The sequence below is a fragment of the Gastrolobium bilobum genome, unplaced genomic scaffold, assembly GCF_033153095.1.
Source record: "Gastrolobium bilobum isolate Gb01-03AN ecotype WA unplaced genomic scaffold, APGP_CSIRO_Gbil_v1 utg80313, whole genome shotgun sequence".
NCBI classification, from domain to species: domain Eukaryota; kingdom Viridiplantae; phylum Streptophyta; class Magnoliopsida; order Fabales; family Fabaceae; genus Gastrolobium; species Gastrolobium bilobum.
This window is the reverse complement of record NW_026899133.1, coordinates 20,560-39,521: the sequence shown is the minus strand read 5'-3', so window position 1 is coordinate 39,521 and position 18,962 is coordinate 20,560. Positions and strand designations below refer to the sequence as shown.

The following is an 18,962-nucleotide window of genomic DNA, read 5'->3' as shown; positions in this document are numbered from 1 at the left end:
TGACCATTCTCGAGTTTGTTGGGTGTATCTTCTAAAGGATAAGTCCGATGCTGCATCCGTGTTTAAAAAATTTCATGCCATGGTTCAAACCCAATTCCAAGTTGCTATACAAATTCTTCGTACAGATAATGGCAAAGAGTATTTTAACTCTATTCTTGGAGAATATCTTTCCCAACATGGCATCCTTCACCAAAGCTCGTGTCCTGACACACCCCAACAAAACGGAGTTGCGGAAAGAAAAAACCGACATCTCCTTGAAGTTGCTCGGGCTCTTATGTTTACCACGAGTGTTCCTAAATATCTTTGGGGAGAGGCAGTTCTCACTGTCTCGTATCTGATAAATCGAATGCCATCTCGCATTCTGAAATTTCAGTCTCCTCTTTCTAGTCTTGTTCGTATCTTCCCTTCCTTCCGAGGTGTCTCCTCCTTACCTCTCAAGTTATTTGGTTGTGTTGTATTTGTCCATATTCCCTCCCATCAACGGTCTAAGCTTGATCCTAAGTCTCTCCAGTGTGTCTTTATTGGTTATTCTCCTACTCAACGTGGCTATAAGTGTTATTCACCCTCTCTTCGTAAGGTCTTTGTCTCTATGGATGTCACTTTTTCTGAGAATGAACCTTTCTTCCCCTCGACTTCTCTTCAGGGGGAGTCTATAGGAGTAGATGAAGATCAGTCATGGGAACCTATTAATGCCACAGTATTACCTCTACTTTTGGAAACAGGGGGAGCTACAGAATCCTCACCATCAGGAGCCTCCTCAAAATGGGGACAAGTTTATAGCTGGCGAAAGCCTCCTCAAAGTGTGAATAACCCAGAGCCTCTACACTGCCAGGATTCTGAACCATGTTCTAGTTCCAGCACCCCAATACTTGAGTGTCATGGTGAAAATGATCTACACTTGCCCATTGCTCTCAGAAAAGGTACTCGATCTTGTACTACTCATCCTATTTCTAATCATATTTCATATGGAAAGTTGTCCCCAGGGTTTCGTGCTTTCAATACTATGTTGGATAGTACAAAGATACCGAGAAATATACATGAGGCTCTCAATGATAAAAAATGGAGGGATGCTGTCTTTGAAGAAATGAATGCTTTAGAAAGAAATGGAACTTGGAAGATAGTGACCCTACCCAAAGGAAAAAAGGCAGTAGGATGCAAATGGGTGTTTACAATAAAATTCAATGCAGATAATAGCATCAACAGATACAAGGCAAGATTGGTTGCAAAGGGTTTCACTCAGACTCATGGGATAGATTATCATGAGACTTTTGCTCCGGTTGCTAAAGTCAATACCATCCGAGTTCTCTTATCTCTTGCTGCCAATCTAGATTGGCCTCTGCAACAGTTAGATGTGAAGAATGCATTCCTAAATGGTGACTTACATGAAGAAGTCTATATGGATCCTCCACCTGGTTTTGAAAGGGGAAATGAATCAGTGTGTAAACTAAAAAAGTCTCTATATGGATTGAAACAGTCTCCCAGAGAATGGTTCGACAAATTCACACAAGCAGTCAAAAGAAGAGGCTTCATTCAAGCACAAACTGATCATACTCTCTTCCACAAACACTCTAAGGATGGTAAAATTGCTATTCTTATTGTATATGTAGATGATATAATTCTTACAGGTGATGATATTGAGGAATTGAACACCTTGAAGAAATTTCTAGCAGCTCAATTTGAACTCAAAGACCTTGGCACTCTCAAATATTTCCTTGGTATGGAAGTTGCTAGGAGCAAAACAGGCATCACTCTAACACAAAAGAAATATGTTCTAGATCTTTTGTTGGAAACAGGAATGTTAGGGTGTAAACCTGCTGAGACACCTGTGGAACCTAATACCAAGTTAGGTATTGAAGATGGGAATGAGGTGGATAAAGAACAATATCAGCGATTGGTTGGTAAACTAATCTACTTATCTCATACGCGTCCTGACATTGCCTTTGCGGTGAGTATGATTAGTCAATTCATGCACTCACCCAAGGAGAAGCATCTTAGTGCAGTCTATAGGGTGCTTAGATACCTCAAGAATACTCCAGGAAGAGGATTATTCTTTAAAAAGGGGTATAAAAGGACAATTGAAATCTACACTGATGCAGATTGGGCAGGCTCATCAGTAGACAGAAGATCTACCTCAGGCTATTGCACCTATGTGTGGGGAAATCTTGTTACTTGGAGAAGCAAAAAGCAAACAGTGGTTGCAAGAAGTAGTGCTGAAGCAGAATTTCGAGCTTTAGCTCATGGAGTTTGTGAAGGAATCTGGTTGAGAAGACTTCTTCAAGAGTTGAAGATTTCATATTCCCTACCAATAAAACTATATTGTGACAACAAGGCAGCTGTTAGCATTGCTCAAAATCCTGTGCATCATGATCGAAGAAAGCACGTGGAAGTTGATCGTCACTTCATCAAAGAAAAATTAGATGATGGAAGTGTGCATTTGATATATGTTCCAACCAAAGAGCAAACGGCAGATGTCCTTACCAAGGGCCTACACCGTCCAGCATTCGAAGACTTGATTGGCAAGTTGGGAATGATCAATATTTACCTCCCAACTTGAGGGGGAGTGTAGAAAATTAGAATTCAAACATGTTTCCGTTTTTATTTCCTATTAATTAGGATTGATTATGATTGATTAGGATTGATTATGATTGATTAGGATTAATTGTGATTGATTAGAATTGATTGTGATTAGGATTGTGATAGGATTGATTAGTCATCGCTTAGTCATTCTTAGCGATTCTTTCTTGTATAAATACTCACTCATGTAATTTATTCAATATCAATATACAAAAACTTCTTTTCAATATTAGCAGTAGCAGGATTTTCTGACTTTGCTTTTGGTTTCACAACAGCTCGTTCCTCTTTCTGCTTCATGCAGGATGGTTCAAAAAGAGAGAAAAAGACATACATATCATATTACTATATTAGTACCTGGTAGGTATTATTCTCAACTTAATGCACAAACATGGCAAGCAGTGCAAACCTCAGATGTTACTTCTTGAGCTTCTAATTTTAATGTATCTCTTCCACTGAATTTCCCCTCGTAGAATATACCCAATGCATGGGACAAACTGTTTCACAAACAATAAAGTAGGTCTTGACCGGCTTTTTTATCCTTTTATCCCTTATTAATTAAAAAATAATTATTTTGTCCCTGTTTCAAAATTATACACTTATCTATCCCTCTTTAATCAATTACAAAAGAAATCTAATCGATTAAGTGTCGAAAAATATTATAATCGATTGCTGAATTTGTTTTAATCGATTAACAATTTGAGGGAATTCCCAAACGAAAACACAGGAACGCACCAAAGCCAACTCATTCTTTTAGTTGTTGAAGCGGTGCTCGAAATCAAGTCGCTATCAGAGGCGATGGAGCAAATTTCGTGTGGAGGGTCAGCAAGGGCAACCTTTGAAAGAAAAGAAAGAGAACAAAAAAGAAACCAGAAATGAAAGGATTTTGAATTTTTTTTTTTTTCTGAATCAGAACTTTGCAACTGTATCTCTTCCCTCAGGCTTATTATTGTGTGCATATTCTCATTTAAATCATATAATAGACAAGCAATACATGTCAGCGATAATGGTTATGAAATTTCCAATTGGTTTTTTTGTTCTGATTTTCATTAAGTTATTTTTCATTAACATGTAATCGCCACTGGTAAGATTATTTCACGGACCCAATAAAAGAAAGAGTAACTCCAAAACAAGTAAACAATGTTTTCTTCAAATAAAAAATGCATAGTGATTATTCAATTGATATCTAGCATTTAAGGCCACTCACCATACCATATTGTGTAATTAAGGGATAATCAGATGCACTTAAGATCAATAAACCAATCCCAGTGGCAGGTCCTCAGAAGAATTGCCATAGCATGAAGAGTGGTAGCAAGCATGGTTGGTCCTCTATAAGTGACCAAATTACGCTTCCCCACAACCCAAACATTCCCAACTTGAGCATAAACAGGGTCACTAGCCACATATTCAACCACATCCTTTTGTTCTGCCTCTAGAGCCCATAATCTATATGAATCAAATAGTAATTCCTTGAATGATAGAGTGTCTTCAGCAACCTTTTGAGATTCCCATAATCTCCTTTGGATGCAGAAATCAAGTTATGTAACTTAATGAAAATCAGAACAAAAAAACCAATTGGAAATTTCATAACCATTATCGCTGACATGTATTGCTTGTCTATTATATGATTTAAATGAGAATATGCACACAATAATAAGCCTGAGGGAAGAGATACAGTTGCAAAGTTCTGATTCAGAAAAAAAAAAAAAAATTCAAAATCCTTTCATTTCTGGTTTCTTTTTTGTTCTCTTTCTTTTCTTTCAAAGGTTGCCCTTGCTGACCCTCCATACGAAATTTGCTCCATCGCCTCTGATAGCGACTTGATTTCGAGCACCGCTTCAACAGCTAAAAGAATGAGTTGGCTTTGGTGCGTTCCTGTGTTTTCGTTTGGGAATTCCCTCAAATTGTTAATCGATTAAAACAAATTCAGTAATCGATTACAATATTTTTCGACACTTAATCGATTAGATTTCTTTTTGTAATCGATTAAATAGGGACAAACAGGTGTATAGTTTTGAAACAGGGATAAAATAGTTATTTTTTAATTAATAAGGGATAAAAGAGTCAAAAAGTCCATCAAGACCACATCAATAATTTTATATTATATTTTTAATTTATTAATTTAAAATACACGATAATTAATTTTTTTTTTTAAAAAACAAATTATCATATTAGTCGGGTGCATTAGCATTGCCCTGTCATATTGGCGTCGTTTGTATATTCTAAATTCTCTATCTGAGCTCTGGATGGCCAAAGTAGTGGTGCTACGGTAAATTATGCTATACGTTAACGGTGGACGGCACAAAATGAGAGCAATATGGAGATTGGAGAAGGGAGAGCAACGGTACTTGTTGTGTCAATAGAAGCACAACAATTTTGTGAAAATAAAAATTGAAGGGATAACGGATTTAGGGTTTGGATAATAGAAGAAGAGAAAACGATGTCATTTTCATGGAGAAATCAAAATATTTTTGTAATTCTAATATATCACAAAGTTATATTTATTTTTATTACTATAATTATTTAATTTTATAACTTTAACACCACGTCGTTTACCGAAAATGACTTTATACTTTTCTCTTCATAAATACTAACTTGATCTGATCAAATTTATCATGCTGCGAAAGTTGAAAGATATTATGTTGGTTGGCTTTGAATATTGGCTGACGTGATTCAGGCTTCATCTTTTTCTTACTAGATCAAAAATCTGGCGGGTCAGAGACAGATTAATGTCTTTTCCCACCACAAAAATATCAAGTAGCTTCTATTAGGATTTCAATGATCAAGATATATATTAATGAGATTTTTTTTATTTTAATATTTTCCTACGTCACCGTAGATTCGTATCTCCTCCATACTTGAAATATTCTCATATTACCCCATATTTCATAGAACATACACATGTGTCGGTATATGTTATTCTGCGTTTCGTATTATGTTTGTTCGCAATTAGTTCCATTAGTCTTACAATAATAGAAACTATATTGTTATTCATTGTAAAAAAATATTACATGAATTGTTAAGTTTATACAAAGGAGGAACCAAAAAATTTATGTGAATCAAACCAGATCAAACATATAATATAAAAGATGAAAGGTTATTAGCTAAAGGCATCATATTAAAATTTAATTAACTTTACATGACCATCAATTAAAAATTACAAATTCAAGGTAAGGATGACATATCCACATGCACCGTTTACGGATCTTCTCATTTTAATAAACAGATATACAATATTTTCGTTAGAAAGACACATTTCTTACAACAGGTGAATAAAGAGTGCTAAATGCAGCACAATCCGTATTGGTAAAACGTGTAAAGGCTTAGGCTCGTGCCTCCTGCCTCCGAACCCAGTAAAACAAGGAACAGTGATCATTTTGTCACTGTTGGCAAAAAAAATTACCAGACTGCCACGCCAACAGTAATATTTGTCAAAATATCACGTGGCATATTCATGATCACTTTGGCCAACAGTTACACTTTGGTCACTGTTCCGTAAAACAAGCAATTCATGATCGACTGAATTATTAGCGACGTCTATTGGTTACCAAGTCTGGGTTGCATTCCTCATCATGGCTACAAACTCATCATAGTTAATTCTTCCGTCCTGCAAGAAATTTGGAAATTAACATATGTATGCAACGGATAATTAAACAAGGATATACAATCGCCTATAATTTCACCCTAGGAAAACTAAACTACCAATGAGAACAAGGATGTGACCCGTGAGACAGAGAAAAAAAATAAAAATCAGCATACATTGTCTGTATCAACTTCGGCAATGATCTCCTTTATTGTTTTCTCATCACCCATATTATACTTTCTGAGGGCAGTTTCCAACTCTTCCATTGTTATGTACCTATGAAAACAGAAGCAAGAAAATGAAACCAACATATGATTCCACATCTAAAGTGGTAACCCTGTTAAACTAAAAATTATGAATGAAAAATAAAAAAGATCAGGATATTCTATGTTACTCACTAACATGAGAAGGTCATGTTGATGTTACGAGAAAGATAGACACAAAAGCAATTAGAGTAGAATCCACCATTATTTATGTAGGGTTCATTTATTTTAATTTTGTGTCTCTCTCTCTCTCATAGCATGCCCCTGTCATGTTAGTAAATAATGAGAGGATTCTGATCTGAAAAAAGAGATTACCCGCTTTTATCCTTGTCAAAATATTCAAAAGCTTTATATAGGTGGTCCTCTTTTTCCATTCTATTCATGTGCATGGTAGCTGTTATAAACTCAATATAATCAATGGTTCCATTTCCGTCTACATCAGCCTGAGAACCAGAGTATGTTATAAACTTATAATAGTGTAGAAAAACCAACATTGAAATCAAGAGAAGTGTTAAACTTGTAATCACAATGATCATCTAAATGTACCACCAAAAGAAATCTTACCGCTTCCATCAACTGCCTTACTTCAGACTCAGAGATCTTAGTACCCAGTTTGGGGAGGCCAGCTTTCAACTCTTCAAAAGTGATTGTTCCACTATTATCTGTGTCCATGGATTTGAACATTTCCTTCAAGCCAATGATTTCTTCTTCAGAAAGATTTTCAGCAATAACCTGTAACAAATAAAAGAATTTTTATATATAATCTTTTGATCTACTCCATTTATGAATTCCTTCTCCCTATTTATTTACTTATTACTCATTTATTCGGATTTTTCGATTAATATACACCATTTTCAGTCCTCAAGGCTTTACAATGATAATTCTAGATATTTTATCAAAAGCTTGTCATGATCAGAATTCAGAACAATAAATTGATGATGAAAGATTATTTACCTTCAGAGCTACTTTCTTTAGCTTGTTCATTGCCCTGAATTGTTTCATTCTAGTTAAAACAGCAATATCAAGAGGCTTATCTGATGCTCCATCTTCTCTCATCCAAGGATGATCTGGACGATAATGATAACATTTTATAATGACTGATTGACTCAAATAAGCAAATTGCCAAGATAGTTACAGCTCAAATGCTCCATGCCAAAGAAAAGCGAGAAGAGAAGAGGACAAGAGAAAGCATGCAATTATATGCATGCATGAATATGTATAATAAACATATTATCATTATCATGTACCTTGAGCAAGCCAATTAACCAAGTAGCATAACCCAATCATAAGAATACAAAAATTAAAAAACAAAAGACCAGCAGTCACTTTCAAAGCAAAAAATTAATCACAAAATAAATTCATGGGTACCATTCTTCAGATAAAATCCAAAATGAAATAAGTTAAAAGTTATCTTGTAAGTATTTGTGGTGAGCAACAACAAAACAAGAGCACATTATACATGAGGCAGAGAGAAAACCTAAAGTTGAGTAATTTGCAGAAACAATGTTTTTGTTCAGGAAATAGTAACACATCTTCCGTGACTTCTACAATAAAGAAGAGATGGCAGACATCGTATCCTGACCTACCTCTTCTTTTTATTGGGAGGATGGATTGAAGTTGTAGAAATATATTTAGCCGTGAAAATAAAATTCCATTCTCCTCTTTATCCTATTGAATTCCTTAAAAAAAATGGATCAATCGAGTGAGTAGTGACTGCTTCTTTCAAAATTAATATCCTATTTTTTGCCTGTTATTACAGCCTCTCTGTCACTTTGTTACCCATCCTACAGATCAGATCTCTCCAAGATATGGTAAGAGATTTATTTTGTAAACAATGCCTGGCCGATCCTTAAGAGTCTGACATGATTTTTTTTTTGAAAAAAAATAGAAACCACTTTTGACATAAAACAAATTAATTTGCCTTTACAAGAAGAGTTAAACTTACCAAGGACTTCAACTGCTGAAAGCCGTTCATTAGGGTCAGCTCGTAACATCTTCCTGACCAGATCTTTAGCACTACTCGATATCGAAGGCCAAGGATTTGATGCAAAATCAACATATCCAAGAAGAATAGCATCAAAGATACCCTTTTCATTTTCTTCATATAAAGGATAAGAAAAAAAGTATGAGAAAGATCGCAGAGGTATACTAGTATGTTGTCAAGGTAAGGTATCAAATAATGGATAAAAAATAAATCCATATTAAAGCACATCTGAATTGAATTGAAGCTCAAAATCAAGCAGAAAGCTGAACACCTAAACAAATCTTGAACCATTTAACATCCTAAATGCATCAGTATTCAATAAAAAGTAAAACTGAGGCCCGGATTGCTTAAAAAAGGAAGGAGCTTTACCTGCCCAGAAGGGAGGGACACCAGAGAGCAGAATGTACAATATAACTCCGGCACTCCAAATATCAGCTTGGGGTCCATAACTTCTACGCAGCACCTCAGGAGCAACATAATAGGCACTCCCAACAAGATCTTTAAATTCATCTCCTGCACACAAAATTGTTCAGAATCATCACAGCAAGTACTAGTGTGCCTAAAAAATGCAATTCAGTGAAGAAACACACTAACCAAGCTTGAAAAACACGGAGAGACCAAAATCCGTTGCCTTAAGAGGCGAATTCTCGTCCTTGCTGAGGAACAAGAAATTCTCAGGCTTCAAATCCCTATGCATCACTCCCATGGTGTGACAATTATGCACCACGGTCACGATCTGGCGACACAAATCGGCGGCGGCACGCTCGGAGTAATGGCCCTTGGCTATGATCCTGTCGAAGAGCTCGCCGCCGGCGCAGAGCTCCATGATGAGGTTAACGGAGTGGCGGTCCTCGTAAGCTGCCTTGAGCTCGACGATGTTGCGGTGGCCGGTGAGGTGGTGCATGATCTGAACCTCGCGGCGAACGTCGTCCAAGTCATCGCGGTGAATGAGCTTGCGTGTGGCGATGGATTTACAGGCAAATTGTTCTTTGGTGACTTTGTGGGTGACCAGGTAGGTGACGCCGAACTGACCACGGCCCAGTTCGCGGCCCAAGATGTAGGTTGACCGAACGTCCTCCATGGGCCGGCCGAGGACGCGGCCCACTCTGGAATGGGAACTGGAAGTGGGGACGGAGTGAGAACGATGGTGGGGAGCGGCGTCGGAACTTGGTTGGGTTTCGGAAGAGGGTCTACTGCTGCGGTGGCCCATCAAATCAAATAGAATGTAGGATATCACAACGGTGACGGTAACGATAACGGTGGCGGTTGTGAGGTGCTGCAACTGTACCTGCTTCTTCTCCCCGTTCAAGTTTTCACTCAGGTTTTGGTCGTGTGTCTGAAAATGGACTTTGATGACTGAAACAGACGTTTACGTATTCGTACACCATTCCATAATGGATACCGCGTTAGCCGTTAGATTAACAATAACAAATTAGAGCCATGTGTTATTTTATTTGTACAAACAAAAATAATTATACCTTCTTATTCGTCCATTCATAAATCGGAAAGATATACAATCACTAAAAAAATTTATAATCTTTATGACTGACTTAATTATTGTTGATTTCTGTTAATGTAATGGTTATACTTTATTAAAAATTATTGGATCGTATTTATTAATTAATTATTAATTTTTAATAAATTATAATCGTTAGATTAACAAAAATTCACAGTGATTAAATTGGTTGTAAAGGTGATAAACTTTTTTGGTGATAAATATATTCTGCCCCTTCCTAAATTTAATAATTTAGAATTTCTTAGAGAACACCTGTTAATTTTTGGTGTCAAATCTTTTTGCCCATTTTTTTTCTTCTTTTCATAAAGTTACCATCTTGTCTTTTACATTTTTGAATCGTAAGAATATGTGATTATTTCATTTTTATGTAGATTAAATATGCTTTTTTTATAATAATATCTAAATCAAGTAACTGAGAATGAAAAAATTATAAATGTATTAATAACTAAACTATAGAGATATATATTTATATAAGTGAAAACTGTATGTCAAAGCATATAATTTTAAATTTATATGATAAATTTTTATATCATACGTAAAAAAAAAATTACAAGAAAACACATCAATATCTAAATCACATGTAAATATAAACATTACACTTACACCAATACTTTAAGGACTCATTTGGTGGATAAGACACGATAGGAGGATCGGATAAGAATGAAATATGATATGGACATGATAAACTCATACCCTATCATATATTTGATGTACACTGGATAGACAGTCTGATAGAATTATATTATCCTATCACGTGTTTAAAGTCAACCAAATAACGTCAAAATATGATATAAATAGACGAAAATATCATTTATAGCATAAAGTCATATACTTTTTAATTTTTTCTCTTTTAACTTATTTATACATTAACTTCTATTTTTAATTATTGAAAATTTCTAAAACACTTTTAAAAAAAAAAAGATATATATTATAATACATGAAAATCAACCTCGTCACGTAAATTTAAATCAAATTTTGTTCATATAAACAAACAAGTTTGATTTAGAAACCATGAAATCCTCCTTATCAATAAATGATTCTTCTGCTGTTTCATAACCACTTTCTGAAATTACATTTGGGGATTGGCAATTTGGAGGATGCACTTGCTCTCCAAAAATGTCCAACACACTGCCTCTTTTTGGTATTTCAAGTCTAAGCTATTTTTTATGCTAGTCTTCTGGACAATCTTGACAAGGGTGTTTGAGAGTTTGCATCAGCATTAGAATCCCCATTTCTCAAGTCAGGTAGCTCTTTAAGCATGATTTCATGACTAAAGTTAGCAGCTATCTATAAATATCTATCCCAAGCAAACTAGTATGAGATAATAATAATCATGTGAGAGTGGGTTTACGTTAATCTAGATGTTTAAATTTCTCCTGTCATGTAAATGATGAATGAAAGTTTGCATTAGATTGGCATATGCTATCTTGTAATGCAGCAAAGTCATCTTTTACCTTTACATCTGTAAGATCCACATTATTCTCCCGAAGGAATGAGTACTTGATAAAACAGTCATGGTCCTAGACTCATTGTTACAGATACAGCACAGCATCCATGCCATGCATAATCAAGAATTAAATTAAAATATGCAAGCATAATAAATACTTCAGAGTATAAAACTTACCACCAAATTAGGAAACAAGTTTAATGAGTCAACAGAGGCCAGGAAAAATATAATGCAAAAAGCATGAAAGGGCATCCCGAAGATCTACTAAATTGACTGTTAAGTTGGATTCTAAATTGGGGTTTACAATTCTCATTTCACAGGAAAAACATCTCTCCTACCGCTGAGACATCGAGATGAGTGTTTCAATTTTCTATTTGTTTTTGTAAAAGTGTGGACTCCCCTGTGTATCTATCTGCTGCAAAATTCGAAAATCTCCTGTGACATAAGAGATGTAATACCCTTCTAAATTATCAAACAAGTTTATGATAACTTACTGAATTGCCAAATGCCAATACACTTAAGTAAAACGTTTTTTCTAGGAAGGATAAATACCTTTCCACAAAGGCCAGAAGCCTTTCATTTCAGTACTTTCCCTAAATCTTACATAAGACCTATTTCTCACATAATCTCACCAGAAAATGAGAAAATCAATACAAATTTGAACATGGGAATCCTTCCCCCATGAATATAACTGAGAATGCCTTGGCAACCTCACTAGTCTAAAGGCTGATTAGTTATCAATAACTTGTTGCTTCTGCCAAACCACAGAAACACCTTGGACAATACTAAAGACATCAGCATCAAATTATAGTTATTCAGCCAAAAAGGGAGAGTTGGGCAAGATCTTGCACATGAAATTCTCAGCTTGTTTCTTATCACCATTCAGTAATGCTCTCTGCCAATCAAAAAGGATAATGGAAACCCAATGAATCAGAAAAACAAATTGGCTCTTCATATTTTTCAATGCTGGCACATGAGCAATTCACCCTTGAGAGAAGGACGTGCACCAGCATATTTGTTGTCCCAGCTGAAGATATCTGGTTGATCATCAGCTCCTAAAGAACTGACTACCATTTGGTATTAGGACCCGCATTTGCCATGCTCAAAACTCTAGGACCAATATGCTTCACTGCAAGGAAAGTGTTGAAACTAGAAATGTCAGAAGATTAACTAAACTATTTAATATTGGAACAATGATTGAAGCTGAACTTTGAATACCAATCACTATTAAAAAATTAGAACTAAATATTACTATCCAACCAGCAATAGAGACATACAGGCAAAACTCTCATCTTTAAAATTAGAACCATAGATACTAGTTCCACCCTTACTAACAGGCAAATGAACACATATAACAGCTCACATCTCTTCCAGAGCTCACATATCCTTGAATCAATCCTTTGGGGCAAACACTCGAAAATACAATGAATCAGCAGCACATGGCCATATTTAATAGGACTAACCTGTTAAGAGAGTATATGAACAAACACCATCATATAAACACATATTCTACTGAACCCTCAAAGACAAATTAGACCTTAGTTTCACAGGCAGTAAGTTCATATATCATAAGGATTCTACCTGTAGCAACAAATCAGAAGCTAAAAATGAAAGAAAAGAAAGGACTTCGATTTTTATTTTTATTTTTTTAAAAAAACCTGAGCTGAATTCTTCTTCAGAAGACTAGCAAGTGAAATTCGGATCTCTGCATCCTTCCATAACCTAACCACTCCCAAATCAAAACAAAACAAAACAAAAAAAGGACCAAATCCGTTAATGTTTCCAACAGCAGTTCAAAACGAATAGCAGAAATTAAGAAGAATCGGATCCAAATGCAATTTGTAGAAACAATTTAAAAAGTGAAAATGAAACTGAAAAATGAGGGGAGAGAGAGAGAAACCTGCCGTCGACGTAAAGCCAAGCAACGGGGAAGTGAAGAAGGCCATGACATAGAAATGCTTCGAGGTCTGAATGCCCTTTGATCTCCCTCCTCATTTCATCGTCGATGTTGTCGGCAATGTCTCCATCTCCAAAGATGTAGTGGGTGTGAAATGGTGCCATTTTCCAAAGATGTTTCCAACACCGGAGAGGTGTTCTAGTGGCCGGGCTAACCGGAAGCGGAGCCCGTCAATGGTGACCGAGACTGTTCGGTGACAAGGTTGGCGTGGGAGTTGACCAGGGTAGAGGAGGAAGCAAGGGGCTATCTTGGAATAAATTTTTTTATTTTTTCTTATCCTATCCGTTAGGATTGTAACCCATGGTCCCCCTCAAGATAGTTTATCAGGTTGTCAATAGGATAAAACGAATGAACCTGATAAGGTTATCCTATCCCATTGGATCACCAAACATATGATAAGGATAGGATATGATAAACTATCCCATCCTATCAGTCTTATCTAGTACACCAAATAGACCCTAAATTCTATTGGTGAATCTATACATCACACATGGATGAAAATTTTAAATTAAAGCATATTAATGTATATGTCAGATAAATATTATCAATTAACAATGCCATTTATGTTTGTCAGGCAATTTTACTTATATATAGGTGCATCTAGAGGTGGTCCCAAGTCACATTGCTGATCTTAATATCGTAATGTACCCCCAACAGTACAATTACAAATAACTTTCATTTTCCGCTTAAAAAAAGTGATTAACTTAAGAATTAAACAACAAAAACTTATCTCAAGGGAATTACAGGAAAACACAGAAAACAAACAACACAATCTTATTAGAATATATGATAACAATAGAAATTGTCAAAGGGGAGGAACCACAGCCTAGGTAGACTGTCAAGCAGTTACCAAAGAATAACCATGAACTAAAATAACATAAGCGCTATAACAACATATACAAGGCACACTAACAGACCTGCAGTCACAACCTGCTAGATATTTTATCAGATTATAATATTTACAGATGGGGGAGGAATGAGGAAAGAAAGAAAACACCAATTACCTAATCAAAGTACAATGAGCTGCTTTGATAGCCTCTCCATGAGAATGTCGAACAACTTACGTAATCTCTCGATTTTAAGGGATGAATGCAATCAGAGAATGACTCTAATCATCAACAATCGAACATCGAAGGAAGTAAACATGCTGATATAATTTACAACCAAGGGAGAGCATGACAGCAAAAGCAATAATAACTAGCTTCAAATCCAACTGTGGGGCACAATGCAAGCTTTAATTGGTTCAGATGGATCACTAACTAGGCCTCTCCCGCTGCTTGAACCAAGGCCAGAACTCCCCTTCAGCATTGCCATTAGACTCCCACCATGCACCCTGCCTTCAGGAACAGCAACTGATACTGGTGCGTGGTCATCTTCCCCAGCTGGGACATGAGTACTAGCAACTTCACTAAGTTTAAAATCAGAACAAGTTATTTTACAAGCTGGGCCTGGGCTATTATCCATTTTCATCATATCCACATCCATGTCTTTGTGAATGTGTATCTGCTTCAGTTCATCTGGTTTGCAAGCATGAGTACTCTGAACAACTGATCCCAAGGATACACCTCCACGAACTCTGTTATCCTGCAGTAGCCCACTATGATGTTGACACAGACCTGTCTTCCCCCTTGCAAATGAATTACAAGGACCACCCTGTTGTTTGCTATTTTCAGACCCAGGATGGCCCCAAGAGCATCTCTTTCCTCCCCCATGTGCCTTGCAAAAGTCAGTGCTACCTTGTGCACTCTTTCCACACCCTTCAAACTTGCATCTCTTGCCTCCCCCATGACGGACACAATAATTAGTCCGTCCTCTAGCACTCTTCGTGCAGTCAGGTACAACACACCTCTTTCCACCGCCATGTGCCACACAGAAGTCGGTACCTCCATGCACACTTTTAGCACAAATTCCACTACCCTGGTATGCACAGCGTTTTCCTCCACCATGGCCCTTGCAAAAGGGCGTTGTCCCCTCCGCACCCTTGGTGCACCCTGGTGCTATACACCGTTTCCCCCCACCATGTGCTTTGCAGAACATGGTGCTCCCCTGTGCCCCTTTTGTGCATCCAGAAGCTTGACATCGACGCCCCCCACCATGTGAGATGCAAAGACCTGATAGGCCTTCCGCACTCTTAGTACAATTTTCTCTCTGACATCTCTTGCCACCACCATGCCGAATACACAATCCGGATTTCCCTCTGGCAGCTCGGATACAACCCTCATGACTGCATCTCTGGCCACCACCATGGGCAATACAGAAATCTGTACGTCCTTCTGCACTCTTAGTGCAACCAAGATATTCACATCGCCTGCCACCTCCATGAGCCTTGCAGTACACAGTCCGACCTTCAGCTCCTTTATGGCAGTCATGCTTCTGACACCTCCGACCACCACCATGAGATATACAACGTCCAGAAGCACCTCTGGCTCCCTTTCCACAGCCCTCAATTTGACATGTCTTAGAATTACTGTTGCGATGTGGTGGTTGTTGCTGTTGTGTTAGCGCAGAAGTACAGGTGACTGAACTTTTTGATCTGGTTGATGGGAGATCCAGAACAACGGGATTATGATCAAACTTTTTGGCAGCCTGGTTTAACATAACACCAGTGTTTGTATTAAGTGCAGTCCTTAACAATGGGAAAACAGGCCCTGATCTCCAACCACATGAAGTTGATCCCTCATCTGTATTTGGTGTCCTGCTGAATACTAATGGTATCTCCGTGTTCAATTGAAGAGGTGAGTCCTGGGAGGGACTTAGATGAACACTAGTAATATCAGATTCAGAGGGCCCATTGGAAAGGCTCAACTCCAAATCAACCTTGGGCTTCGACTCAAATGTCTTCAAATTTGAACTAGAAGGTTTTTTCAGGCACTGTACCTTCTCATAGCCAAGATGAAGTGTAAAGTCCAGTTCAATATCCATAGACGATTCCTCATCAATCTCTTTGGCTGAAGACATAGCAGTACAAGCAGTAGCTGAACTCCCCTTGCTGTCTGAGGAACTTGTTGAACATCCAAGCCCAAGAGACAAAGAAGAGCCATCTCTCTTACCAATGCATCCATCAATTAAATCCCACTTCCTTTTTGTTCCCTTAGAGGAGAGCATATAGGAAATTGAAGAACCAGGGGAATCAAGTCGTAAGATAGTATCTGTACTATAATCGGCTCCTCTTCCTTCAACTTGCATAGATTTGCCCAAAATCTTGAATGCATTTGCAGAATGATTAGCTGCGAAAGTCAAGTTCTGGAACATTGCGTCCATGAAACAATAGCAGTAACAATCTAAACCTATCTATAAATCTCAACAGAACAGCCGGCTGACTTCCACATAAAAAAGAGTTGTATATCTCCAAAATTAGGGTTAGATGCATCTACAAGAATATAACACACCCCCCGCTGACAAATCCTGAAGTGTCATGTCGATCCATCTAAGATAATAGAAGATTAAACTGATGTTGAGTTTATCAGCTGTTGTAAGTGCACATTAATTCAACAACATCTGCATCTTTCCAAAACCCAGCAGCGAAATCAATCATCCTGTTCATGGCATACCATAAGGTCAGCACTGAAACTTCCTTCAGAATTAAAGTGATTGCAATCACATTTTGACATATTTCAGCATCATTTTTTTTTTAAAAAAAAAAAAAAAAGGAAAAAGGAGCAACCTTTTTCGTGTTCATATCTACTCCATTTGTAACAGGAACACATTTACATAGATGGTGTCAAAAAGAAAAAGAACATATTAAATATAAAAAGAAGACTCCTTGATACAATAAGATACAATAATTTAAGCTAATATTTTTATCAATAACACTCAGCAGTTCAACAAATTACGAGACAGGTAACCCCCAAAACATGATTGAATTTGATGAAGAAATCTCAATAAATAGGACAGAAAACCTAGATAAAAACCAGTGAATTAATGTTGAATGCGTGTTCCCCCTTTTGATTTTTAGTAAGGCCAGGGTCCATTATTTTAGAGGACAGAAGTTAATATTTTAACAGAAAGACATTTGTAATTAATCTCTGGAAATTAAATGTAATAGTATCTCTCCTCCGACAAGCCAAAACATGAGCAGAACATCTTTGAACTTCGATAGTCTCTCCGACACTGAGCACAAGGGAAATAACACAGTTACATAGTAACTTATTTGACCACAAGCACTGGAGAAAGAGATTAGTTTTATTTCCTTAAAAAAAATATTGTCCTTTTTCACCCCCACACTCTTTGTACTTCTGAACTACCAAATCAAATTACAGTTTTCAAACAGATTAAAACCAACCAAACGGAGAAAAACGAGCTAACACTAACACAACTGACTCTTAACCTCAATGATATCTCAACTGTTTTACATGTAAGACGAAGACGAGGAAACAAACCAACTAAAACATTAAGTCCTGCACGCATGATCCAACCAACATGAAACAGGAGACTAGACCGTTAAACAAAACAAACAAGACAGACACAGAATTTGAATTAACACGAAATATTGCCTTTCTACTTGGAAATTGCAGGGAAAATGAAAAGCGGGGATCCCTCTTCAACTTCGGCAATTTATAGGCTAGAATCTTTCGGTCAACACACACAAAAAAAAAAAAAAAAAAAAAAAAAAAAAACCGTTTTAGGCTGAGCTGAGAAGAAGAACACAATCAATATCAATTCAGGGCTCCAATTCCAGCTACCAAATAAAAAAAAAAATTACATAGATGATTGACTTGAAAAAAACATTAAAGCATAGCGTTGCAGATGAATTCGTTCAACGACAAATTAGATAGGAATTTAAGATTTAATACCGGAGATCCTGGATAGATTTAATAGCTAATCCCTCTCTTTGAATTGATTATGTTGTTTGGGTGAAGAAGGCCGAGCTTGGGAAACGATTGTAGGGTTTTGAAAGATTGAATTATATGAGATTAAAAAAATAGAAGGAAGCAGAGCGAGGGCGACACAAGAGAAAGACAGTGACGAGCGAATACGAGAGCATTAATTTAAAGACATTTTTTTGGAGTGTGTTTCCACTTGCCGGTTCAGACAACGGGGCATTTTTTTATTTTTATTTTAATATCTTAATCTTTGAGATTAATCTTATTCGGAATAGATCCTTATATTAAGACTTTAGTGGAGTGGAGAGGAGAAACACATACTTAAGTTGGCATGACAAGCACAGTGTAAAATAATTTTTTATTTATGTGTTTAATAGATAAAAATAAAATTATTAATAACATAATTTATTTTTATTCTCACACATGAAGAGAATATATATATATATATATATATATATATTTTGGAAACATATATATAATTTTAATAATATATTCTATGATATATGTATTTAATAAATATTGTATTAGAAAAAAAATATTTTATTAATTTATGTTTCGAAATTACCGGTTTATATTTAAACTGAATTTATTAAATGTTATTTCTAATATTTTTATCCTCCACTAGAAAAAAAAAATAGTACATGGAAATTTTGTCGTACACACACTTAATTTCTAACACATTAGAAATGGCATGCATGTACCTTTCTATGAGTCAAATAGAAAAACAAGAGAGAGTTAAGAAAAGGGAATAAGATGGTTCCCGTAGACAGGAAAAAAATGAACGGACAAAAATATTAATATGCTGGTGACAGTTTTGT

At 36.4% G+C, this 18,962-nt stretch overlaps 2 protein-coding genes across 9 annotated transcripts; both read right to left on the bottom strand.

Moving 5' to 3' along the window:
• Positions 1–5,687: 5,687 nt before the first annotated feature.
• Positions 5,688–9,761, bottom strand: LOC133287532 (calcium-dependent protein kinase 1-like). Its single transcript, XM_061485158.1, is given in 9 exon segments — positions 5,688–6,133; positions 6,136–6,178; positions 6,331–6,430; positions 6,733–6,860; positions 6,982–7,149; positions 7,372–7,484; positions 8,363–8,515; positions 8,771–8,914; positions 8,996–9,761. Coding segments are annotated over 9 exon segments (1,500 nt in total). The 5' UTR covers positions 9,612–9,761; the 3' UTR covers positions 5,688–6,098.
• A 1,880-nt stretch (positions 9,762–11,641) lies between these two features.
• On the bottom strand, positions 11,642–18,284 carry LOC133287533 (uncharacterized). Of its 8 annotated transcripts, XR_009748250.1 has the most exons (5): positions 18,115–18,284; positions 13,265–16,857; positions 13,023–13,086; positions 12,728–12,827; positions 11,642–12,493 (listed from the first exon to the last, which is right to left on the bottom strand). XR_009748250.1 is itself a non-coding variant. In XM_061485160.1 (2 exons), exon 2 carries the CDS (start codon positions 16,580–16,582, stop codon positions 14,525–14,527), a length of 2,058 nt encoding a protein of 685 aa, XP_061341144.1. In that variant the 5' UTR covers positions 16,583–16,857; positions 18,115–18,284; the 3' UTR covers positions 13,100–14,524. The 8 variants fall into 8 exon arrangements, 1 of the variants encoding a protein (XP_061341144.1); XR_009748246.1 differs by having other exon boundaries at positions 12,642–13,086; XR_009748248.1 differs by having other exon boundaries at positions 12,700–13,086.
• Between the last annotated feature and the right edge of the window lie 678 nt (positions 18,285–18,962).